The sequence below is a fragment of the Aulonocara stuartgranti genome (genome assembly GCF_965226115.1).
Source record: "Aulonocara stuartgranti genome assembly, chromosome: 13".
Classification (NCBI taxonomy): Eukaryota; Metazoa; Chordata; class Actinopteri; order Cichliformes; family Cichlidae; genus Aulonocara; species Aulonocara stuartgranti.
Window position 1 is genome coordinate 15,786,305 of NC_138949.1, and position 23,053 is coordinate 15,809,357.

Below are 23,053 nucleotides of genomic sequence, written 5' to 3' on the forward strand. Positions count from 1 at the left end.
CGTGTTTAAATTTCTTGCGTATGAAGGCCAGGCAGAATTAATTGCTTGATTTTGTTTTGAAAGTTGAATGATCAATAACCATTCTCCAAAGAAAAAAAAGTAGTACTATAAGGTTTTGGCAGTCCTCCTTAGAGTATTGCAGTTTATACAACGAGCTTGTCATCCTTGACACACATAAGCTGCTATTCTAAAGACGAAGAGCAAACTCAGCAGGACCACATCATGTATCTAGATTGGGCTTTACTCCACCGGTGCTTTTCTCTGCTGTGCTTAATGGGAGCCCCGGGGCTTCCAGGCTTAGTCGGACAGATGGGTTGAGAAGTCCCAGGGCCAATTTGAGTCCTAAATGGTTTGTCTCCAGTTTGTCTTCCGTCATGATTTCATTCCCATGTGACCTGGCCCTGCTCAGAGCACTCTTCTGATTGCATAGTCCTGGGAGTTCACATCAGGTGTTTTTTAACCTCACTGCCCGCCACACACCTCTGAATCCATCTCCCTGACCCAGCAAGCCATGCAAGTTCATCTATACTGCGATAAAGAATCAGACTATGCAGAGCTGCGAGACTGCAACGAGGAAAGGGTTAATTGTTCTAATAAATCAGTCCAAGAGCAGAAGAGGCTTTCAAACAAATGCGCCACGTGACAATAACTACCAATTAGCATATTTCATAAATTTGATGTGATGTAACTTGTTTACCGATGAATGATGTTTACAGCAGCACTTAGGTGAATAATTGTACGTTGCCTCTTTACCTCGTCTCCTGTGAGATCTATGGTTAGGCCCAGCGACAGCTTCAGAGAGGGATTTCAATTGAGTAAACCACATCATCGGACAGATTAAGCCTTCCCTTTAGTAACAAGTCATGAAGCATAATTTAAATTAAGTTGCACACTGGGAAACTTAATTGCCAGTTGTTAATTGTTCTGCAAAATGCTGCCGGTCAGTTGAGAGAATCACTCCAGCGCAGTTTATCTCAGTGGGTTTGGAACACACGCACGCAACTGCTGTGGGAGCGTGTGCGCATGTTTGGCTGAGGAAAAACAATTCGGATGATTTTTAAAGTTATAAGAAATTAACATAAGTGGGCTATGATTGTGTGACACATTGCTTATTAATTTCTTCTTTAGGTTCCACTGCATCTGTCCCCCTGGTTATTTTGGAACGCTGTGTGACCTGGATGTGAATGAGTGTGAAGTTTCACCTTGCCTACATGAGGGCATCTGTATCAACACGCCCGGGGGTTTCAAGTGTGTCTGTCGCCCTGGATACTCAGGTAGCTCTTTCGCCCTAAGGCGACATTAAGATCAATATAAGACTTTAAAAAGCTTATCATGCCCGCTTGTGGCTGCACGCTATTGAAGCAAGTCTGACACAGAGCTGGCTTAGTGTAAAAAATGCTTCACAATGCTTGCTTTTAATTAGCCTGCCTCGCTGTGCAAGATACAGTGCCTGCTTTTTAGGAGAGCTAACAAGAGATAAATTCATGTCACCTGTTTTATCTGATAAAAACGTCTCAGTGTCTGTTAGCTGCATTTATTTAATTTCATCAGCCTCTTCAGTCTCAGAACGCTAGTGTTGTTTTACTTCAATCCATTTGTCTTATTTTCCACCCAGACGGATATCGAGCTATTTTAGCGCGCGCGCGTGTGCACACTTGTGTGCACTTGTGTGTGCGCTATCCAAAGCCAATTCCTGTCAGATACTGGGAAGATTAATTTCATTTGTCTTCCACACTGTATCATCAATTTATCCTTCCCCAGTTGAGAGAGGGGGGAAAATCTCTGAGGTATTGCTACTCTGGAGAGCAGAACCTGACACGCATGGCCCAATTCCCACAGAAGCAGCTTTTATTATTAGACCTACGCACAGCATAGTACAAGCCATTACTTTTTCTGTTGCTCTAAGCTCATCTGAGGAAACAGGGTCCCCCAAGAGAGCAAGTGGCCAGAGGATACAGTGTGGATTGGCTCAAACCAACTAGAACTCATACAAAATATTTGCTCTAGTAACATGTGTAACAGCAAAGCAACTTTTGTCAAAACGCACAAAAAAAAGAAAAAAAATGGGTCTACGATGCTACTGTAGTTGTGCTGTGTGTTCTTTTTGTTCTCGCCTTAAAGTAAGTTTGCTGTGTGAGGGTGATTCATCATGCGGTGTTTTTGCAGCCTGATTGGAATGAATTGAAATGTTATTCTCCTTTGATGGCATGATGTGTCATCGCTGCAACACTGTAATTCATTGTGTCACTTGATGGTATTAACATATTATTTGCTTTAGCCATCAGGGAAGAAAGGGGATATTTTTTGCATATCAAATGCCAAAAGTCATTTTGATAGTAACAGTTGAAGCCCCTCACTAATAAATGAGTCTGGTGCTATATCAGGTCACTTTTGTTGATGTCATTAGGCTGTAATGACGCTTTATTCCCACCTCAATCAGTACCTATGTGGAATATTCTTCAGTGCATATGTCTTTTGTAGTGAACGGGGTCTTCCTATAGTTTTGTGAGCCTTTTTACAGCTCTCATAAAAACACACGGTAAAGATCACGGAGATCAAATCTTTGCTTCTTCACGTAAACGTATTCCTCACGCCTTAATAATTTAAACTTTCACTGGATCGATAAGACCTGCTATTAAGCTTAATTTGTATATACAGTGTTATTTTCTTTCTGTATATATTGTATTAGCAAACATGCTGTCCTTTAATGTAAGTCAGTCTTGGCATCTGGCTGGATCTTTGCTGTCACATCATTATTTAGGGCATTTGGCTTAAAGGTCTCTGAATCCCAGTAATGTATCACTTAACTGTGTACAGGTGCTGTGTTCTTTATGGTCAAAGGTCATTACAGTGACATGATTAATTGGCAATCTTGTTTATATAAATCACAGTTTCTCCACGCTCTTTGTCACCTTCCCTTTTCTCTTCTTCACCCATCATTAGTGAGCATGTTCCCTTGAGTGATGGTACAGTGCAATCAGCACTTTATTACACTTTCCTCAGTCAGCACATTGCTAGATGATGATATTCTGACCCTTGCGATGTTGTTTGCTGTTAAGGCTTCAGTAAATTCTAGCTCTTGCTGGCTGGACTTGCTCCACAAAATGTTGTTGTTGCTGCTGGTAGTGTTTACTTATTAATGACACAGCATGCAGTATTGTGCAAATATTTCCAATGACTTTCTCAATGGAAGGGTATCAGTTATAAACCAATTATCTCTAACTGAATTCTTCAGATGTAGAAGTACTAGAAACTGTGTCATGTGAGCAATCAGTGTATGTTTTTCTATTTATTTCTCATAATTAAACAAAAAACAAATACATTTAATGCCTTAAATTGATTTTAATGAACCCTCAATATTAGCACAACATATGTATAGTAATATATAATCACATTGTGAGCAGTTTTTTTTTTCTGTGCAAACTAACAGCCACAAACAAACAGTAAATGCTTTATAGTCCCCATTAAGGTTCTCAGCTTTATTTTTATTTAGTATAAACAATTTTTTAAACCCTGCTCTGTTCTGCAAGGAATGCGTCCCAGTGCATAATTACTTTTGTTTAGCCCTTATGTTTACATAATTTGAACATTAAAGTTAGGCATTGTTAGTTTGTGGGTGGCAAAGTAGTGCAGTAATTAGCACTGCCACCTCATAGCAAGAAGGTTCTGAGTTTGAACCTGACGCTCAGCTGATAGCTGATGTCTGCATAAAGTGCTGTATGTGCCTGTGAGTGTGTGTTCAGTTAATTGGTGAATCTAAAATTAGCTTTTTGTGTCTCTGAAAAACATTTGTGAACACAACTTGTGACACAAAGTTTATTCTTGCATTTTATTGAAATGGTATATCTAGCAATAATCATTAGTGTGATCATCACTTTTAATGATAGCATGAAACGATGGTGTCTAGGACGTGGAATTTTTCATATTTTTCACATTTTCACACTCACACTTTTGTATTTCAGAAACTTAAATTTCAGCTTTGATCTTTTATTTGATATTGTTTTGTATCTTCAGAGCCATAAACTGTGAATTTCCTTGCTGCTGTATAGCTTTCCTTTTGGCTAAAAGAAACAACTCATCTCTTTAGCACAAGAAATGAATCGTTTTACATTCAGTGACGAGACAAAATGATAGATTTTGTGTACAAAAAAGGCAGTTTATTTATCCTCTTTCATGAATAAACACAGGAGGCAAAGTAGTTTCTTGCTCCTGTTGTCACTTTGTTTACTTTTGGCTCGGTTTGCAAATGAAAAGCCAACCAAATGATTAATGATGGGTCAGTAGTCATTTTTCATCTCTTGATTACTGGAGGTCCCGAAGAGATTTTAGGGTTATTAAATAATCTTTTTCAACCACTTTAGTAAAAAAAAAGAACATCACAAAATCCTTCCTTGTAGAATTATACCAAACACATTACTTTATTTTTAATTCCTCTGCATAAAAAGTCACTTATGTGCACCTCTGCAAAGCAGTACCTGCTGTAATTTAGACTCCTATGAACATCATCGGTGTGTCTTCCCAACTTGCATTCTGATTTGTTGGCAGGAGGGAGTCTAATTTTGTCAGTTTGTGTTATCTGGTGTTTCCTTCCCGGCTTGAACTCTCTCTCCTCCTCTTCACGTCTTCTGTGATCTGAATGCTATTTTTGTGCTGCCTTTTATAAATAATGAATATTATCAACAGTCTCACTAAAGCGGAATATTCAGCCTTATCTTAAATGTGTCTGATTGCACAGTTTGCGTGGGGGTTTTGCCCTTGTAGACACTGGGTACTGCAGTCTCAGCATGATCAGCGTTTAAAGTATAAGACACACTTTTCCATTAGTTCAGTGAACCCTCTCAGGGGCACACTACCCAAATTACATTGCACTTGGCTTTAGTAGTCTGTAGCCAGGCAAAACCCTTTGATTTTATTTGGAATTTTTTTGTGGCTGTTACAAAAACAAGAAAATGCATTAAAAAAATAACAGTTTTGTGGTTTCTTGGTGGCTTCTCCAAGAAAAAACTGTAAAGTTTTCAATACAGCTACCGTCTAATGAAGAAATACTATAGTCATGTTTAAAGACAGGTAGCGACATGCCTTCAAGTCTGGTGTAGATGGAAGCAGCTGTTTGAGAACTTTACATATCTTTAAATTGTCAGTTTGTATTTGTTTTATTTTTGTATTTTAAAGTTCCCTTTCTTCATAAGTGATTTTATTTTATTAGTTTATTGAAATTTTAGTCACCATACTTATTGTTACAGAAATAAAACTTGTATATTTATATTTTAATGGAGTCTTCTGAAAATGGAAAGTATGGGGAATATTAGGTGTCTGGCCTGGTACAAGCCATTCAGTCCCTGTATAACCATAGTGGGAGCTTGGTGCTCATAATAAGTTGGGTTAGTTTCTGGTGGGTGCTGGACTATGCTAGGGACACCTTTTGTTATGGATTCTGTCACTGATATCTAGGTGTAGCTACATGGTGAAAGGTCTCCACTTTGGTGGGCTCAGGATCCCATCTATGCTTTTTGCAGATGATGTGTTTCTGTTGGCTTCATCGGGTAGTGACCTGCAGCTTGCATTGGATAAGTTCACAGTGTGAAGCGTCTGGAGTGACAATCAGCACCTGAAAGTCTGGTCCATAGTTCTCAGCCAGAAGAGGGTGGAGTACCAATTCTGGGTCTGGTAGGCGTTACAGTACTATCCCAGGTGGAGGAGTTTAAGTACAGTATGTTGAGGTCTTGTTCACGATTGAGGGGAGAGTGGAGCATGAGATTGACAGATGGACTGAGACAATATCTGCAGTGATGCAGATGCTGTACTGATCTGTTGTGGTGAAGAGAGAACTGAGCTAAAAGTGAAGCTATTGATTTACCAGTCAGTACACAGGTCAGAGATCCAAGCAGCGGAAATAAGTTTCCTTCGAAGGGTGGCTAGGCTTTCCCTTAGATATAGGATAAGGAGCTCGGCCATTCGAGAGGGACCGAGCAGAACCACTGCTCCTCCACATTGAAAGAAACCAGTTGAAGTGGTTTAAGCAGCTGACTAGGATACCTCAGGGATGCCTTCTCGGTGTTTGGGGCATGTTGTACCAGGAGGAGGCTCCAGGGCAGAGCCAGGACTAGCTTTAGGGATTATTTCTCTTTGCTCTTCTAGAAACACCTCAATGTTCCCTCCAGATAAGCGGTAAGATCAAAATGACCTGCTGAAGTTTAATGCAAGCAACACAATGGCGAAAAATTTGTTTAACTTTTAATGTGGTATGGTTGTTGATGTGTATCAGACAGGTTTGTTTGAGTATTTCATAAAGTGCTGATCTACTGGAATTTTCCCACTGAACTATTTTTAGGATTTACAGAGAATAGTCCAAAAATATGAAACTAACCCATGAGTTTCAGTGCTGTGAGTGAAGAATGTTATCTTGATGTCAGAATTGAGCGCAGGATGGCCTTGAGATGATGATGATACAACCGTGTGATGCTATCGTGTCAATATGGCTCAAAATCTGTGACGAAAGTTTCCAACACCTTGTTGAATCTCCGTAAGGCAGTTTTGAAGACAGAAAGAGTGACCCAACCTTTTACTACCATTGTGTACCTAATAAAGTGGCCAGTGAGTTTAAATAAGTGTTGAGATTAAGGTTACTATGAAAAGTGGTCTTTTCTGTTTATGTGCTGTGTTTATGTGTCAACCTCGGGTTAATGACTTGAGATTGCTTCTTTGATCTGATCGAGAGACTAAAAGACACTGTTTAATTTCATTTTTTTACAAAGATGCTGAAGATTCTTTATCTGTGTATCAGGAAAAGAATAATAAAGTAGTTGTTTCAGCTCTTGTTTTGAACTTTAGTTATTTAACAATCGAATGCCTAAATCTTTACTTTCACAAAGTACAATCGGACCCTGTCTTTATTGTCAGTTATGTGTTGTTTTCCTTCTTGTTTTAGATCTGAAGTTATATTTTTTTCATTTTTACACACTTCATATAGCAAACAGTTTTATTAGTCCCATAAGCCCTATCATCTAAAATCCAATATCCCCTCAGAGTTCAAATGATATTTTATCGAACGTAGAGGTTTAAAACTTAAACAACTTCAGCAAATAGCCATATTTCTGCTCCGTGCTTTGAGCCAGTGCTATTAATGCACGGTCACGAAGAAGTTAAAACCACTTTGAATTGAGTGTTTCAGAGCAAGCATTACAACTTTCAAGTTGCATATTAAAGAATAATATGGAAGCAAGACATAACATCATTAAAAAGGAAAAAAAAACAACCCAGAAATCCTTATGCAATGTAAACAGCACACCCATGTTTACCATTCCTGCCAGCCTGTGATCACAGTGCATCAAAGTTTACCAAACAGATCAGAGAGAAAAAACATGCTGGTGAGGCAGCTTTATCTGGACAGTAAGATCACACTGCTAGGAAATTTTTGCATCTTCAAGGCTTTAGTCCATTAACTGCAAATTTCCTTATGCTACTTAACTTTTCCATAAGTTTGTTGACAGATTTTGCAGAAATTTGAAAATAAATGATTACTGGTCAAAGAAGAAATTACTCATCAACTCAGACAATCGTTTTCACAGCACTGCTATTCTCTAAAGCTTTCTCTCTGACCAGCCAACTAATGCTTAAGGCAATATGTCTTGACAGATCATAATTACCACAAGTATTTGATACTTTGACATGAAGTGTTCGGCCATTATTCTTGTAAATGCTCATCAAAAAACAAAGGTGAGGAGAGCTTTTGCATGTATGTCATCTATACTATATGATGTATCTGGAAATAACTTAAAACAGGTTTAGTTTGACAGGTTAAAATTATACGTCCGTTGTGGTAACCATAGTCAGTAAGGGATACATAGTTTGAAAAGACAATATAATGCAGCGGTTGCCATTAAAGTATAAAGATGGCGTTTTTTTTAGTTTGAAATGGCAAACGGTGAGCTGTTCCTGACAAGTTTTTGTATATATCGTAGATAAACTCTCTCTCTGCCATAGAAGCACATGGCAAACAGCAGAGGATTTGATATATTACATGAGTACTTGACAAAATCAAACTTACTTTTCCAATTTTAAAAAAGACGCATATTGTGCTTCTGTGTGTGTGTGTGTGTGTGTGTGTGTGTGTGTGTGTGTGTGTGTCTAACTTTTGGAGTACTGAAGAACTAAAAAATAAGTTTTTCTAATAAAACAATTCTGACTAACATATATTTCATTTCTTAGGGCCACGTTGTGAAGTTGACATTGATGAGTGTGTTCCAAACCCATGCCAGAATAGTGGAAAATGTATTGATGCGCCTAATCGATACAACTGCTTGTGTGCGGGTGGCTTCACAGGGCTCCGCTGTGAGGCCAACATTGATGAATGCATGTCAACGCCTTGCCTTCATGGAAGGTACATATTTTCTCTCCATCATTTAAAACAGAAACACAGCAAATTGTGCAGCAGTAGCATGGAATTATTTATAATTACGCCTCTTGCCAGCACAGTGAGTGGAGACATATGTCGCATGTTGTAAAGAGCTAATGTAATGCACTTACAGGTTGTCTCAGTGGTGTCTAAATTATAGTCATTAATTCTTTTGAAGGTGAATTACTAATTCATATAGAAAGATTACATCCGTCTCTAAGGATTCTGTATGGACTATACTGCAAAAGACTTCCACAAATAAATGCTTTTTAGTAGGGCTGGGCGATATATCGAGTTTTTTAAAAATATCGATATATTTTGATACGAGATATAAGATGTGGCAATATCGTTTATATCGATATAGCCTATGTTACGTTATAATTATACTTGTGGAGCTGCAGGTTTGCCTCTCTTTCGTCCACTTTTGTCTCTACGAAACGTTACTCGGCCTCGCCTCTCCTTCACTGAACACAACTCCGCCTCCCCCATAGCTTCACCTGCAGGCAATGACAAGATGAAAGTGGAAAATCTCCGTTAGCGAGTTACCGCGGATCGCCCCGTGCGTGGGGCTGGACGGCGTCAACGTGTTAGCGAGCTAACCGCGCTAACGACATGCAGCCCAGAGGTGCTGCACGGCCTAAAATCCTTTCATTTTCTCAAAACTCGACAGTGCACCTTATGTATGAATTCTGGTTGTGCTTACTGACCGCGAACCGATTTTATGTGGTGCACAGCGCTCAGCAATCTGTCAAAAAATGTTTTAATATGACTTTGCTAAGCTACGGAGCTGCACGGCTTGATGGAGCCGCCTCGCGGAGTGATACGTACTGTGCTTCAACGTAATATTACCGTACTGTGTGTGTATAAGGACCACAAATGGCACCTGTTCAGAGACGTGGTGCAGCTGTGAAATCTGTCTCTTTGTTATTATGCTCAGCTTCTATTAGTTTACATTTTGACTGCACAATTGTGAGCTTTTTGTTATGCACAAAAACAACATTGTTTTCTTTTATTTATGGACCATGATTATTTAATAAATGCTGATAATTTATTTATGAGTAATTTCTTCATGTACATCTACGCTGTATGTAAAGAAAATGCCCGTGTGACATCTGGGACACAGTGTGACTAAGAACTCTCTTTTTGTTCTTAACTTATGGCTTTTTTAAAAAAAAAATTGAGATATATATCTTATATCGCCATGCAGCTAAAAAATATCGAGATATGAATTTTGGGTCATATCGCCCAGCCCTACTTTTTAGTTCACTTTGCACGCTAGTATAATTTTGATGAATCAATTCTGACCCTGTCTGTTGTGGCTCTCTCAGCTGTGACGATGGAATATATTCATACACCTGTCTTTGTGAATCTGGATGGACCGGCAGCAGATGTGAAACGAACGTCGATGTGAGTTGAGTGTAATTAATAAAGCAGCTGTGCGTTGTAGCCTTCGGTGTGGCCTTCGGTATCTTTAACTTTATTGACATTCCTACAAGATAAGTGAATTGAACTACCGCGATCATGTAAGCATTGTGCAAATACCCGATAAAAAGGAATTGCTTAGTCTAATGCCTAATTGATCTAAACCACAGCTTTGTGCCGGACCGTAGCGATAAAACATTGAGTTGCTACCAAGGTCTCTGCTGAATCAATAATCTGATCATCTGCATTTTAACTACTAACAATTCATTCTTAATCAAAAGGTTTTTTTTTTCATTATTTAATCACCCCTTATGAGCTTTACATCGACAAACATGTATTTTATGGTTGCATCTTTTTAAAAAGCTCTTCCTGCCACAGTGTCTCGTTCATGTGAATCTTTGGTATTTTCTCATTGACAGGAATGTGCCAGCAGTCCCTGTCTGAATGGAGGCTCGTGTGTCGATCTCATCGATAAATATGCGTGCTTCTGTCAGGTCGGCTACACGGGGAAAACCTGCGAGGAGGATATAGATGTTTGCGAAGGCGCTACTTTTAATGTCTCGTTGTGTTTTAACGGAGCCACCTGCAGTGATGGTGAAGGATCAAACTTTACATGCAGGTGAGCTTGGTCACTATTTATTTATTTATTTATTTATTTATTTTGAAGTGTTTGATAAAATGACGTTGAAAGGTCGTCCTTGGATGGAGTTATTGAAAGTTGAATGTGCAGCAGCTTTACCCAACTGAATGTTTCACATGCATTGCTTTTAAACTGACATCTAAAACCACCGTACCCAGATTGTAATCGACCATTTGCTAACCCCCTCGAGTGAATTGCACTTGACCTTATTATAGCTATACAACCATATCAAAGCGTGACAGCCCTGGCGAGCTTTGAATTTCTCTGATGATTTGTGTGTGGCGCTACTGAAAGGAGTATTGGACTGTGTGTTTACATACTCTAATGTTACCTTCAATCATTAGTGTCTCTGGCTAACTAGCGCACCAGAAAGCTTAAGGGAATGGAGCTTATTGAACCGCTCATGGACAGTGGGCAGGTTAAATATCTCAAAATATTAAATTACATTTCTGACTGTATACATCAGCATCAAGATTTTGCTGATCTGTGAAAAAATAAAAAAAAATTAAAAGTATCTTGTCTCAGAATAATAGCGCTGCATTACATCTGTTCTGCCTCACAGTGCAGCGGTAGAAAATGAATCATTACTTTTTAATTGCAGGCATGTCATCCCTGGAGTGATGAAGTGTATCTGAATACAAGGTGTATGTAGTAAGAGTGTGCCGATTTGACACAGCCGCTCCCTGAATGCCTCGCAGTTAATTACATTGTCTAACCTTTCGCTGATGTGCTGCTATATGCTCGCTGTCATGATTTATGTGACAATGACAACCACAACTCCACATATGTTGCCGCACTTTCTGAGCGTTATATTGAGGTGCTGAACTGCAAAATGCCTCGCCGCAGCAGTTTTTACGACGCTCCCTTCATTTAAGGTTTATTTGCATATATGTTGCAAGGAGGCAATGCATATCGTGCATTCACAGATAAATGTGCACACTAAGGGCAAAGTTTGTCTGTACACCCACTTCTACTTATGCAGAGCCAGGCTGCTTTATTACGAACACGTCTGCTGTATAGAACTGTACAGCTGACCTGTGGGTGTGCAGAATAACATGAAATATTATTCCTAGCCAAATCCATGTGTTAATGACATAAATGTGTTAATGTGTGCAGCGTCTTTTTTCCTGAATGTTGTGTGAAGCTGCGGGTAAATATTAAAGTCAAAGAAATGAGAAACTCTGATGCATCGCCATCTGACCTTAAACTGGTAGGAAAGGCATCTGCGAAAAGGACTGTACCTCTCTTTGCTCAAGGTGTAGCTTATCCTGTGCATTTCACCACCTTAAACAATTACCACATGAAAGTATTTTGCATTTCAATACCCGTAGGCTTATGCAGGTCAGAGCTGTCTGTTTAAAAAAAACATTTCATGAACCAGATTTAATAATTGTCTGTTCCAGCCAAGGCCTTCTTTTGGTGTTAAAAAGCTCGTGTCGGGATTTACTCAACAGATGCTGTGACAATATTTGTAAGAGCTCCACAACAATTTGGAAGGAAAGTATTTAAAAGACTCACACAAACATGATTCATTAAAGTTTATGGCATGCAGTTTACTGCAAATTGCACTAAATTTAATGCCGGCAATAAGAGTGTCTTGTTTTGTGTCTGATTTGACTGTGGTGCTCGTCATTAGGAGTGTAAATTTCTCTGGAGTGTCAAGAGGCAATGGTGTCAGAAGCAGTGGATAATTGCCAGGGATGGACATCAAAAATAGAATGATTCTATTGCGGCTGCCCCTCATTGATCTGAATTGCCAGACTGCTTCAGAAGAGAAACATGAAAAATTTGCCTACATAGTAAGATTTTGGTTTGCAGATGACTTCTTGGGTCGGGTTTTTTTGATCCGCTAATTTCACCTGCAGAACATTACACTCCAATCTAAGCAGTTTTGCTGTTGCGTACTAATGCTAATTTGCCCACCTGAGCAAGTTAATTTGAGTCTTCCACAGTCAATGTTTTGGAAAGTCATAGGATTTAGAGCTTAAAGCTCCAATGTTTTACCACCACATTCACAGCTTTAAGCCATCCACAGGTGTATTTCTGAGAACACCTCCCCACGGCATTTAAAATGAGTTAAAACTTACTATATCACAAAAGTATTAGAAACAAAAAGTGTTCGTCTGAAAGGGAAACCCCTGCAAATATTCAATAAAATCAGCCACAAAAGTAACTCTATCTGCGACTTTTAGTTGTATAATTGTCACTTCCAAAGTTAGCATGTGGATTTGCTACAGTTGTTAGTGCATTTCCAAGCGTATTTTGTTTTTATCTAGGGTTGGGGTGGGGGTTTCCACTTGAATACAAAGGCCTTGATTAGGCTAATACACTGAATGATGGGCTTAAATATTAAATCAGTCATGCAATATTTTTTTGTCCAAAGTACCTCTATTACAGAGGGTTGTTATATTTGCATGCTATGTGCAAAGTGGTAAGCATCACTTGTTCACCTGCTCAGGAAATGGGCTTCAAAACCACTCCATTCTCTCTGTAATGATGGTCATCCAAGAGGTCACGCATTAAACCGTTTGCCCATTTTCTACTGTTACATGATTACATGGACTGGGCTTTATAGACAGCAGTTTGTAACAGAAGAGCCTCGTAAACACAACATACACTTGTTAGCATCCACTGAAACAGTTTTCAGTGGATGCATAACATTTTCTGTTATCAAATTTTTTCCCAGAGATGTTGAGTGGGTTTGAGGTGTGGCGACTGTGAATTGGGAATCCATGCGAGTCAGCAGACCTTGGGCTTCCTTGGCCCGGGGTAGCTTTGATGCACGATCTAGCTCATTGTTCATCTGGAAAATGACTGCTCTTGTACAAATCTTAAAGCAAGTAGAGATGACAGCCGCAGAATTGAATGTTACCCGTCTTTGCTTGAGGTGTAGCTTATCCTGTGTAATTAGCCAAGTCAAACAACTACCACACCTTCATATTTTCACTTTGAGTATCTGTGGATGTTATGCACTGCAGCGAGTGTTTTGGATTCTTTAGGAACCAAGCTTACCTCGACCAAGGTTATGTTTTTGTAGCGGGATTACTTGGCTGACATCATACAAGCCTGTCCACTTCGTACACTTCCTCACAACTGACATTCACTCTAACTTGTTTCCATGGGAGAGGGGATTATTTTATTATTATTATCACCAGAGACTGACATATCAGATCAATGAATCTAAACAAATACTATGATGTGCAGCCATTACACACAGTGGTTATGGTGGAGTTTTAGGAGTGGTGCAGTGAAGCAATTTTGAGGACCAAATGAACAACCTATTACATTTTGGTGGAGATCCCGATCAAGGGGTACATCGTAAATCTTTTTTCCTCCTGTTTTGCCCCTGTAATTCTGTTATATAAGCAGCTTGTGAGCAGAAATCTCACTCATCTGTTTTTGGGCCCCCCGACTGCTCGGGGGCCACCAAATGCTGACAAACATTAGATTTGCTAAAACTCCCTAAACAGACCCACTTAGCTAAAACCAGCTGTATCAGGATGTGAGTGTGTTGCAGACTTCTAGTGCGAAATATTGTCATTCTTTTTTACTGTTTCCCTTTTATTATTGTGGAATAAATTGTTATTAATCAACATCTCGGTGCTGGCAAAGGGTCTCCTCTGTCACAGTGAGCTTCTGGGTTTATATAAGAAATTAATGAATACTTGTGGAAAGTCCGGGTTGATTTCATCTAACTATAAACAGCATCTTTGGTAGTCAGGAGTGTGCTTCTTAAAGCAGCCCTATTATGCTCATTTCCAGCATAATGGGCCGTCTAATATGCTGGAAATGGGGTGATTCGTTCTATATAGGGCTTTGGTTATTACTATGATGAGTACAATAGTAGTTTGGTTTATTTCTGTTTCACTGAAATGCACAAAGTTGTATTTTTCTGTTCAAAACTGTAAAATTTTGAAAAAGTTTGATAAGTAATAACAAAAGCAGTTCTAGGATACAGCGTGTCAAACCCACAAGCAGGAAGTGACAGCACTGTGAGACAGCCTCACAGGTTTTAAAGTATGATGTTTTCTTAGCTGTCCACCAGGTTTCACGGGGGATTTCTGTGAAGTGGATGTTAACGAATGTTGCTCAGCTCCCTGCCACAACGGAGCAGTTTGCCAAGATCTTATTAATAGCTACATCTGCCACTGCAGGCCAGGTGAGTCACTCAGATATCCTGTGAATTTCTCAAATCTTTTTTTTTTTTAAATGAGGCAACCAAAGCAGTTTTTTTTCCCTTTTGTAAGACCTTTTGCAGGCAACCTTTGTAGCTCATGAGCAAGATTACTAAACTACAGCCTTAAATAAGACGTCATGTTTTAAAGTGAACTAAAAGCTAAAAGCCTTTTTTTCTGATAGGTGCTAGAGTCCAGTTTACTACATGAAAACTACCTTAATACTTCTAAAATGCACATATTTGATTAAAAGAGACTGCACAAACTGCCACTTAAGGTTACCCTACTGCCTACATAGTTTCTGTACCTCAAAGCCATTCAAAAGTCATCTCCTTTTTCTCCAGGGAGAAATTTGTAGTCATACAGTACTGAAAAAGACAGTGATAAAAAGACGATACTGCCTTGGCTCATTAAAATGTATGTGGCATCTTACTCTTTAGTGAAAGCCTTTTCTTGTCTATGTATGTGTGTGAACCCAAAAAGAAGCAAATCAATGTAAGAGAATCTGATTGATATTCACTTCAGAGGGTGGAAGTGGGAGAGCCTGGGCTCACCACGGCACTCTGTGGGCTTTTGTTCTTGGCAGGTTGGACAGGCCTTCACTGTGAGGATGACATTAATGAGTGCCTTCCACAGCCCTGCAACCAGGGGATATGCATTCAGAATGATCCAGGCTATGGCTACACCTGTTTCTGTCGTCCTGGATTTGTGGTGAGCCTCTCCACCTTATCCTTTCTATACGTTGTGGTGTTTCTCTTTTTTTCCCCCATTAAAAAGCTACCATCCTGCACCTTCAGCTCTTGAATCCTTTTACCACTTAGATTTCTTTATTGTTTATGCTCTAATCATTTTTCTCTGCATTTTCAATGCAGGAAAAGTGAATGCTTTTTAAAAATGCACCACTTCATGTATTTTGTAACTGCTACACTGTATGGGCAACTTGAATCCTATAAAATAACCTGACTTTGTTGGTTTATTACTAGCATTTGTTTTTAGTTTAAACCGTCTTGTTTTTATTACATAATAGCACTGTCTTTTATTATTTAGGCTGTAAACATTACATTCCACTTAGTATCTCCACATCTCCACATACACAGGGGAGTAACTGTGAGCACAACTATGATGATTGCCTGCTGAATCCATGTCCAGAAGCATTTTCCTGTGTAGATGGCATCAACAAGGTCAGCTGCCTGCCTCCTGTTATGGATCCTGTTCCCTTGGCGACTGCAGTCGAGAACATCACTCGCGGCTCCACACCCAGAGTGCCGATGCCGACACTCTTCCCGGCACCAGCAGCTGAGGGGTCCACAGGTATGGACGGCTCTGTGCATTCATGTGAGGACATGCGGCGGCGGGAGTCAGTGAAGATGTAGAATTTATAATACTCCTCCTCATGTCAGAGAGAAGTGTTTTCCAGTCTGCTACATTTATATGACAGCTCTAATTACAAGCTACTTTTCAGATAAAGATTTTACATAAACATAAGACACAGTAAGTTTATGAAAAATGCATCGCTAAGGAGCAAGCCAGTGGTTTCTTATGCGTTTTAGATAGTAGGAGTTGTTGATACTTCCCTCACATAGCTGCATGTAAATTCATCCTTAAGGATACAACATGAAAGTCTAAAAACTGAAATGTATAATTCTGTTATTCATTTAAAAGGAAAAAAAAAGCTGCATTTTCTTCTTTCCTGTCCCATTAATCGTATCGCAACCCCTCTCATTTGTCATGTGACCCTGACTCAAGTGAGTGGAAACTGCAGAACAGTCTTAACCTCTTAACATATACACTCACCAGCCACTTCATTAGGTACTGCCTTCAGAATTGCCTTCATTCTTCACGGCTTCAACAAAGTGCTGGAAACCTTCCTTAGAGATTTTGCTCCATATTCACATGATAGCATAACACAGTTGCTGCAGATTTGTCAACTACTCATCCTTGATGTGAATCTACCACATCCCAAAGATGCTTTGTTGGATTGAGATCTGGTGACTGCCGAGGCCATTTGAGCACAGTGAACTCAATATCATCTTCAAGATACCAGATGTGCACACTTATGATCGGAAAGGGATGGACATGGTCTGGAATATACTCGGATAGTCTGAGACATTTAAAAAATGTTCAGTTGGTATTAAGGGGGTGAAAATTACACTACAACACTACCAGCCTGAACCGTTGAGGACCGGATGGATAAATTTTTTCATGTTGTTTACAGCAAATTCTGACTCTACCATCCGAATGTCACAGCCCAAATCGAGACTTATCAAACCATGCAACATTTTTCCAATCTTCTGTTGTCCAATTGGACAATGCCAGTGGGAATAACAGCCTCAGTTTCCTGTTTTTTGCTGTCAGGAGTAGCACCCATTGTGGTCTATTGCTGTTTCAAGGTTTGAGGTGTTGAGGTGCATTCAGAGATGTTTTTCTGCATACCGTGGTTGAGTTACTGTCACCTTCCTATCAGCTTGAAGCAATCTTTCTATTCATTTTTCTTTGACCTCTGGCATCAACAAGTCATTTTCACATACAGAACTATTCCTCACTGGATGTGTTTTCTTTTTCGGACCATTTTCTGTAAATCCTAGAGATGATTGGGCAGAAACATCCCAGTAGATCAGCAGTTTCTGACTTATACAAGCCCATCTGGCATCAATAATCATGTCACATTTGACTTAACTAAAATTGCCTTTCTTCCCTATTCTGATGCTCAGTCAGAATAGGGTCGTCAGCAGGTCGTCTATACATATATACATGCCTAAATGCACTGAGCGCTGCCATATGGTTGGTTGGTTAGTTATTTGTGTTAACAAGCAGTTGAACAGATCTAGCTAAGAAAGTGACCGGTGAGTATATAATAAAGTGATTCAATGTAGAAACGTATTATCTCAGTAGAGTGGAAGGAGCTGCTGAACATTTAATTCATTTCTTATTTTTACATGTGATCTTATCTGCAGGCCTTACTTATAGTGAAGTAATTTGACACTGCCGTATTGCTTTTTAAATAAAAGTAAAATATCTGAGTACTCCTCTGGGCTCTGATGGATGAAGATGGATGCTGCAGTATCCTAATAATCTTCAAATGCAGTTTAGTTGTTTGTGAAAGTCAAACGAACAACTTGAAAGGGTGTAAACATTTAGAGTTTCCTTTTTTGCTTCTGTTCAAATTGGTTTCTAATCTTCTGACTTTTTGGTCCTAATGGTAGGATTTTTATTTATTTATTTATTTTTGGTTCTACGTACTTTTCTTGTGGCTCTTTTCATAAAAAGAACCTCAACTCCATATGATCGTGAGTTTTATTGTATTATTTTATATTTAGAGCTCAATGCACAGACTCAGATATTACGCATGGAATCTTAATGGCAGTTCTACTCAAATATGGCAGTGTATCAACTTAAATTAGCACTTCTCAATCGAGTCATAGCTCCCATTACTATGCTATTACTTCCATTAACGTTATGTCTTTTGAAAAGTGACATTAAATTATTTAAAATGATAAACCATTACAGCAATTAATTTGTACTGATGGTTGGTTTTCTGACAAATTACAAATCTATCCTTCCCTTGTCCTTCCTACCAAACACAAGCTTTGCCAGTTTCTAATGCAGGGAGACTCCCACTAAGCTGGCACTCCAAATGTGATTTTTAGAGTCTTTGGAACATAGCAGGCGATGATATATTTGGTTTGATTTAGAGCTTGTTATACTTTGTGCAGCTGTGGTGGAAAAATAAATCCTGCTGAAATCTAGTTCCGCATTTGCCACTGAAGTACCCTTTCTATTTTTATTTGAGAACAGTCATTTCAAAGAGTAACAAGTCCAATCATTATTTCGGGCTATATCCTTTAACACTCAAATGATCAACACAGAACACAATGTGATATATATTGTTGGTATTGGATTCAGTCATCTATGTGAGGGGAGGAATTCGGAACACTGGGCAGATTGTCACTCTGTGACAGATGAGGTCTGTCTCCCTTTGAAACTGTTCACAGAACTGTAAAACACACCTATTGAACACAGACAAGCTTGAACCAATTCGGTGCGGCACTCTGAAAATCACTGTGGGCCAAACATAATGGAGTCCTCCCTGCCGCACCTGATCCAGCCCTCGTCCCGTGCGTTAGTTTGGAAGGGGTTAAATGTAAACACCAATCAGCGGTGGAGAAAAAACCAACCCGACCACCTCTTTTACATGCGATACGTGCATAATGAAGGTAAATAAGTTTTAAAGTAAGGGGACCCAGAAACTCACGAGTTTATCTAACTAGGTCACCATCTAAACACATGCAGTGCCCTTGGTGATGCTTGAAATAGACTCAGACAGTGCTCCTTTAAACTTAAAGCTACTCCCCAAACCTCTCAAATATGTGAAATCAATGGGAATTTAAATATAGAGTGGATAGTGAATTTCCGGTAAATTAAACAACCTATTAATATTGCCAGTAGATAAATATATTCATCTTTATTTTGATTTAGTTCAGTTTCAAAGCAGTACTAGCAACAAAAAATGAATAAACCTCCCAGAATGAGGTGATTGTCTTCAGGGTTTTATTTATTTATTTATATGTTTTTCCCCCTCTCGCTCCACATGCAATGATGAGCTCCACAGTATTTATTCTCTACAGTGTGAGAACTGATGAGAATCTAGAAAGGACACTGCTGGTGGAGGGAGGCTTACTGCCGCTAAGCCACGATTTGGTTGACTTTCCTTGAAGTGATCACTACAGCACAGGTGAAGCTGTTATCTTTTCCTGCCACATGTAGCAAAACTGAAATTACTCAAGTTCCTCAAAATCAACTTGATGAGTGAAAAGTTAATCACTTCAAACATGCAGTGCCTGTCTCGAGGCAGTCAACTTGTTAATCTTCCTTTTAACGCACATGCATTTGTTCTCAGTGCCACGCGTTTATGTTTTGTTTTTTGGGTTGGTTTTTTTTTTTCTCAGTTTGTTTGTAATTTAGATGACGGTGCATGGTAAGTACACCTATAACTATTCTGATATATTCAGTGACACAGCTTTGCCAGTGAGTCATATTGACACTCACAAGATATGCAGAGTTATGAATATTCATGGAGGAAAGGCTCAGTAAGATGAAAAAGGCAGTGTCTGAATTTATCATTTCAACTCTAGTTTATGGCCTCTGCTTCTGTACAGTAACTGTCAGTGCAGTGCATTGGTGTAATTGTATCTGTTATTTTTAAAACCAGACAACACAGATATAATTAGACACTACATTTAAAAACGCATTATATTTAGGAATTATTCTCTACAGGATTCATTTATTGTCTACAGTGTAAATATATTCAGTTAAGTCTTCTTGTATTAGGTATATTGAATATAAGATATTTTCAGCCAGTTTTCCCAAGTACACAATGACCTTTTTTGTTCCCTCAGGGCTCTGAAATTGCAGAGGTCCTGGAATGATCCTCAGCAGTATTATATCTCTGTCCTGTGACAAGTTCAATCAGTCAGTCTATTACTTTAGCCAATAAATCAGGGACCAAACAGGACTTATATCCTGCCTTTTTTAAATAAATGGGACATTAGGTCTATATCAATTAATTCTCACCGCCCAGAGTCTATCCTCCTATTAAGTGATCTTAAGTTCACATTTACTCCAAATATATTTTTCTAGTTGAATATCTCCTGCTTTAACCTGTCTGGCTTCCACCTACACTTTGTGCTGCAACATGGCGCTCCACCACTCTATGTTACATTAAATATGACTCATACCAATTTTCTAACCTCCTTTATGGTCATGTATTAAGACGGGCCCTAATTAAATCTGATCTCAGAGATTTGTATCAACCAATATTCCCAGAAGTGGCAAACTGCTTGGTCAGCAGTAATGTTAACTGTGGGGTTTTTGTTTTTTTTTAAAAAGAGAAACCTAGTGGTGCATTATCAGGATATGAAAGTGAGAAAATATAAGATAGTTTGCATTGTGTACATATACTATTTAGATTTAGCATGACTGGTTACTTGAGGCATTCGCATTAAAAACCCCAAAAAACATCTGGTATGAGAGTGTAGGGTAGTGGTAAAAACAGGAGACCTTTGAAGGAAAAGACTGAAGCTAACTGCTAATGAGGCGTGATACTGCCTCCTGGCAGCAGCCTCAGACTGCATCAAAGACTACATCAGACTAAACAAGGCTTTAAAATTAATGAATAGCTTTGTCTCTGAGGGGTAATTTTCCATCATCAGCATTGGCAAACCCTATTGTCAGGAATGAAGCAGTAGACAGCACCGCATTGTTGCTGCATGCATTTATCCTCATTAATTCACACACCGCAGTAGGTCTGTTCCTTATAATTCCTACTTTATGTTATCGTGTGTTTTTCCTCAGGGTATTGGCCATACTTCTCTTGAAAGAAAATGGAGGTATTTAGGTTAGCTTGTTTGCCAAATGTCCTAAGGGGCAAGCTGTCAGATCAAAGGAGGTCTGGCCTATTAGGACTTGACGTCTAACAAATATTGATAAAGGTCTCACTTGCAACTGCCCGATTAATCATTGCAACAACTTTAAAGGAGTGTCTGATTTCTCTGGTTTAAAATTTTATATGTATAATATTTTTCTTAAACTAAGATGAGAGCCAATAGAGTATGAGACAGGTGCATCCAGTAACGCCTTTCATTTTAACAGGCTCTCGGCTTTGACTTTTCTGCAACAAATTCCAATATTTCCTTCAAATGAGAAATATATTGAGCATGAGCACCCTAATGCTTTTCTCCAATTGCAGTCTCAGTCAGTCTTTTAAAGTTGTCAGCGTCACTACCCCCAATAAGCTTGCGGGCAGTGGAACTTTTACTGAAATACCCCATAATTGCCCATTCTCATGGATGATATAAGCCAAGTTATTCCACTATAAAATGAGGCATGTAATAAACTTGTATGAATATGTTCATTTCAGCCAAGACTCCTTTTTCACCTAATCTAGTGCCATTTGCATGCTTCACAGCTTTTTGGCAAATAAGACTATTTATAGTATGAGTGTACAGTGAGCGAAAGAGAAAATATTTGAAGAGTCCTTAAAGCCTTTTCATCTGCTTTCAAAATAGTAATTATTCACTTTTTGCATCTTTTTTTGACTGTCCTCTCATCTCTTTTTAATGTATTCCATCCATATTTCCAAGATCAATTGATGGATAAAGATTGCATCTACATTCGTGAAGCAACATAGGCAGAAAAAACAGGAAGTCCGTAGTAGAAGTGGCGCAACCACTTGCCCTGCTTAGGTGTCACATTCTGAATCTTTAAAATTGTTAAGGGCCTTTTCTTTATCCTACTCCATGCACTAAACCTCCCTGTAGAGGAACCAAATGAAAAGCTGAATTCTCTTTTCAGGGATCAGTCGAGATTCTCAGTGGAATTTACAGGAAACTTCAGTCCTTTACCTTTTCCTCCCAATTGATCTGTCTTTCTTTTTTATGTCCTAGATTCAAGCTACCTTCATTATTTTGGGAGTTCATACCTGGAGTTTCCAGGTATTGACCTCAGCACTCTCAACAACATAACTGTGAGATTTCAAACCACTGTGGCCCAAGGAACTATACTATATGTGGACCAAGGACCTGTTAACGGTGATTTCTTTTTCATGAAACTCTTCATCCTCGATGGAATCTTACAGGTAGGTTAAATTTATTGTGTATTGTCTGAATAAGTATATTTTGTCATTTTTGCTCTCGAAAGACAAATATTCTGTAATGAAATAAAAAGCCCATGAAGCTCCCTATTAATGTTTCAGTATGCTTTTTGCTGTAATGAAGAGGAAGAGGTTACATGGATTACTACATTAAATCATGTTAATGATGGCACAGTTCACATTGTAAATATCAGGTATGTATTCTATTTTTTTATCAAGTCTTAGATTGTAGAGATCTACATAAGCGCTTTGAGGGTCTCGAAAAGCGCTACGTAAATGCAATCCATTATTATTATTATTATTATTATTATTATTATTATTATTATTATTATTATTATCATTATTATTATTATTATCTATCTGTGTTTCCCTCTTTATGGTGCAATTATATATATATATATATATATATATAAATATATATATATATATATATATATATATATAAATATATATATAAAAGAATAAAAATCTGAATATGTTGATTGATTGAACCTTGAATATACTGAAAGAAACTTGAATACACAGTATGAAATTAAAGTCTGGGTGTATTCAGTGAAATTCAAATACATTGAATGAAAGTCTGAATACATTGAATGCAACTTGAATATACTGAGTGAAACACTATATATATAATGAAAGTCTGGATGTATTGAAAGCTGATGTTACAGAGGCTTTAGCCCCTTTTGTGTTGTGTTTTAAATATGTAATATAATAGCATATAAAGCAGCATTTCTTAGTCCTGAAGACAACACTACACTCCCTTTTTTAAGATG

At 38.6% G+C, this 23,053-nt stretch overlaps 1 protein-coding gene across 4 annotated transcripts in view; it reads left to right on the forward strand.

The window, feature by feature from the left end:
- eys (eyes shut homolog) overlaps positions 1-23,053 on the forward strand; it is a 183,194-nt gene that overhangs the window by 73,408 nt on the left and 86,733 nt on the right. For all 4 annotated transcript variants that reach the window (XM_082557788.1, XM_082557789.1, XM_082557790.1 and 1 more), the window contains 9 exons: positions 1,129-1,274; positions 8,209-8,380; positions 9,724-9,802; positions 10,237-10,436; positions 14,492-14,616; positions 15,219-15,343; positions 15,730-15,943; positions 22,075-22,265; positions 22,383-22,474. In XM_082557788.1, the coding sequence (XP_082413914.1) occupies positions 1,129-1,274; positions 8,209-8,380; positions 9,724-9,802; positions 10,237-10,436; positions 14,492-14,616; positions 15,219-15,343; positions 15,730-15,943; positions 22,075-22,265; positions 22,383-22,474 (1,344 nt within the window). The remainder of the gene's footprint in view (positions 1-1,128; positions 1,275-8,208; positions 8,381-9,723; positions 9,803-10,236; positions 10,437-14,491; positions 14,617-15,218; positions 15,344-15,729; positions 15,944-22,074; positions 22,266-22,382; positions 22,475-23,053) is intronic.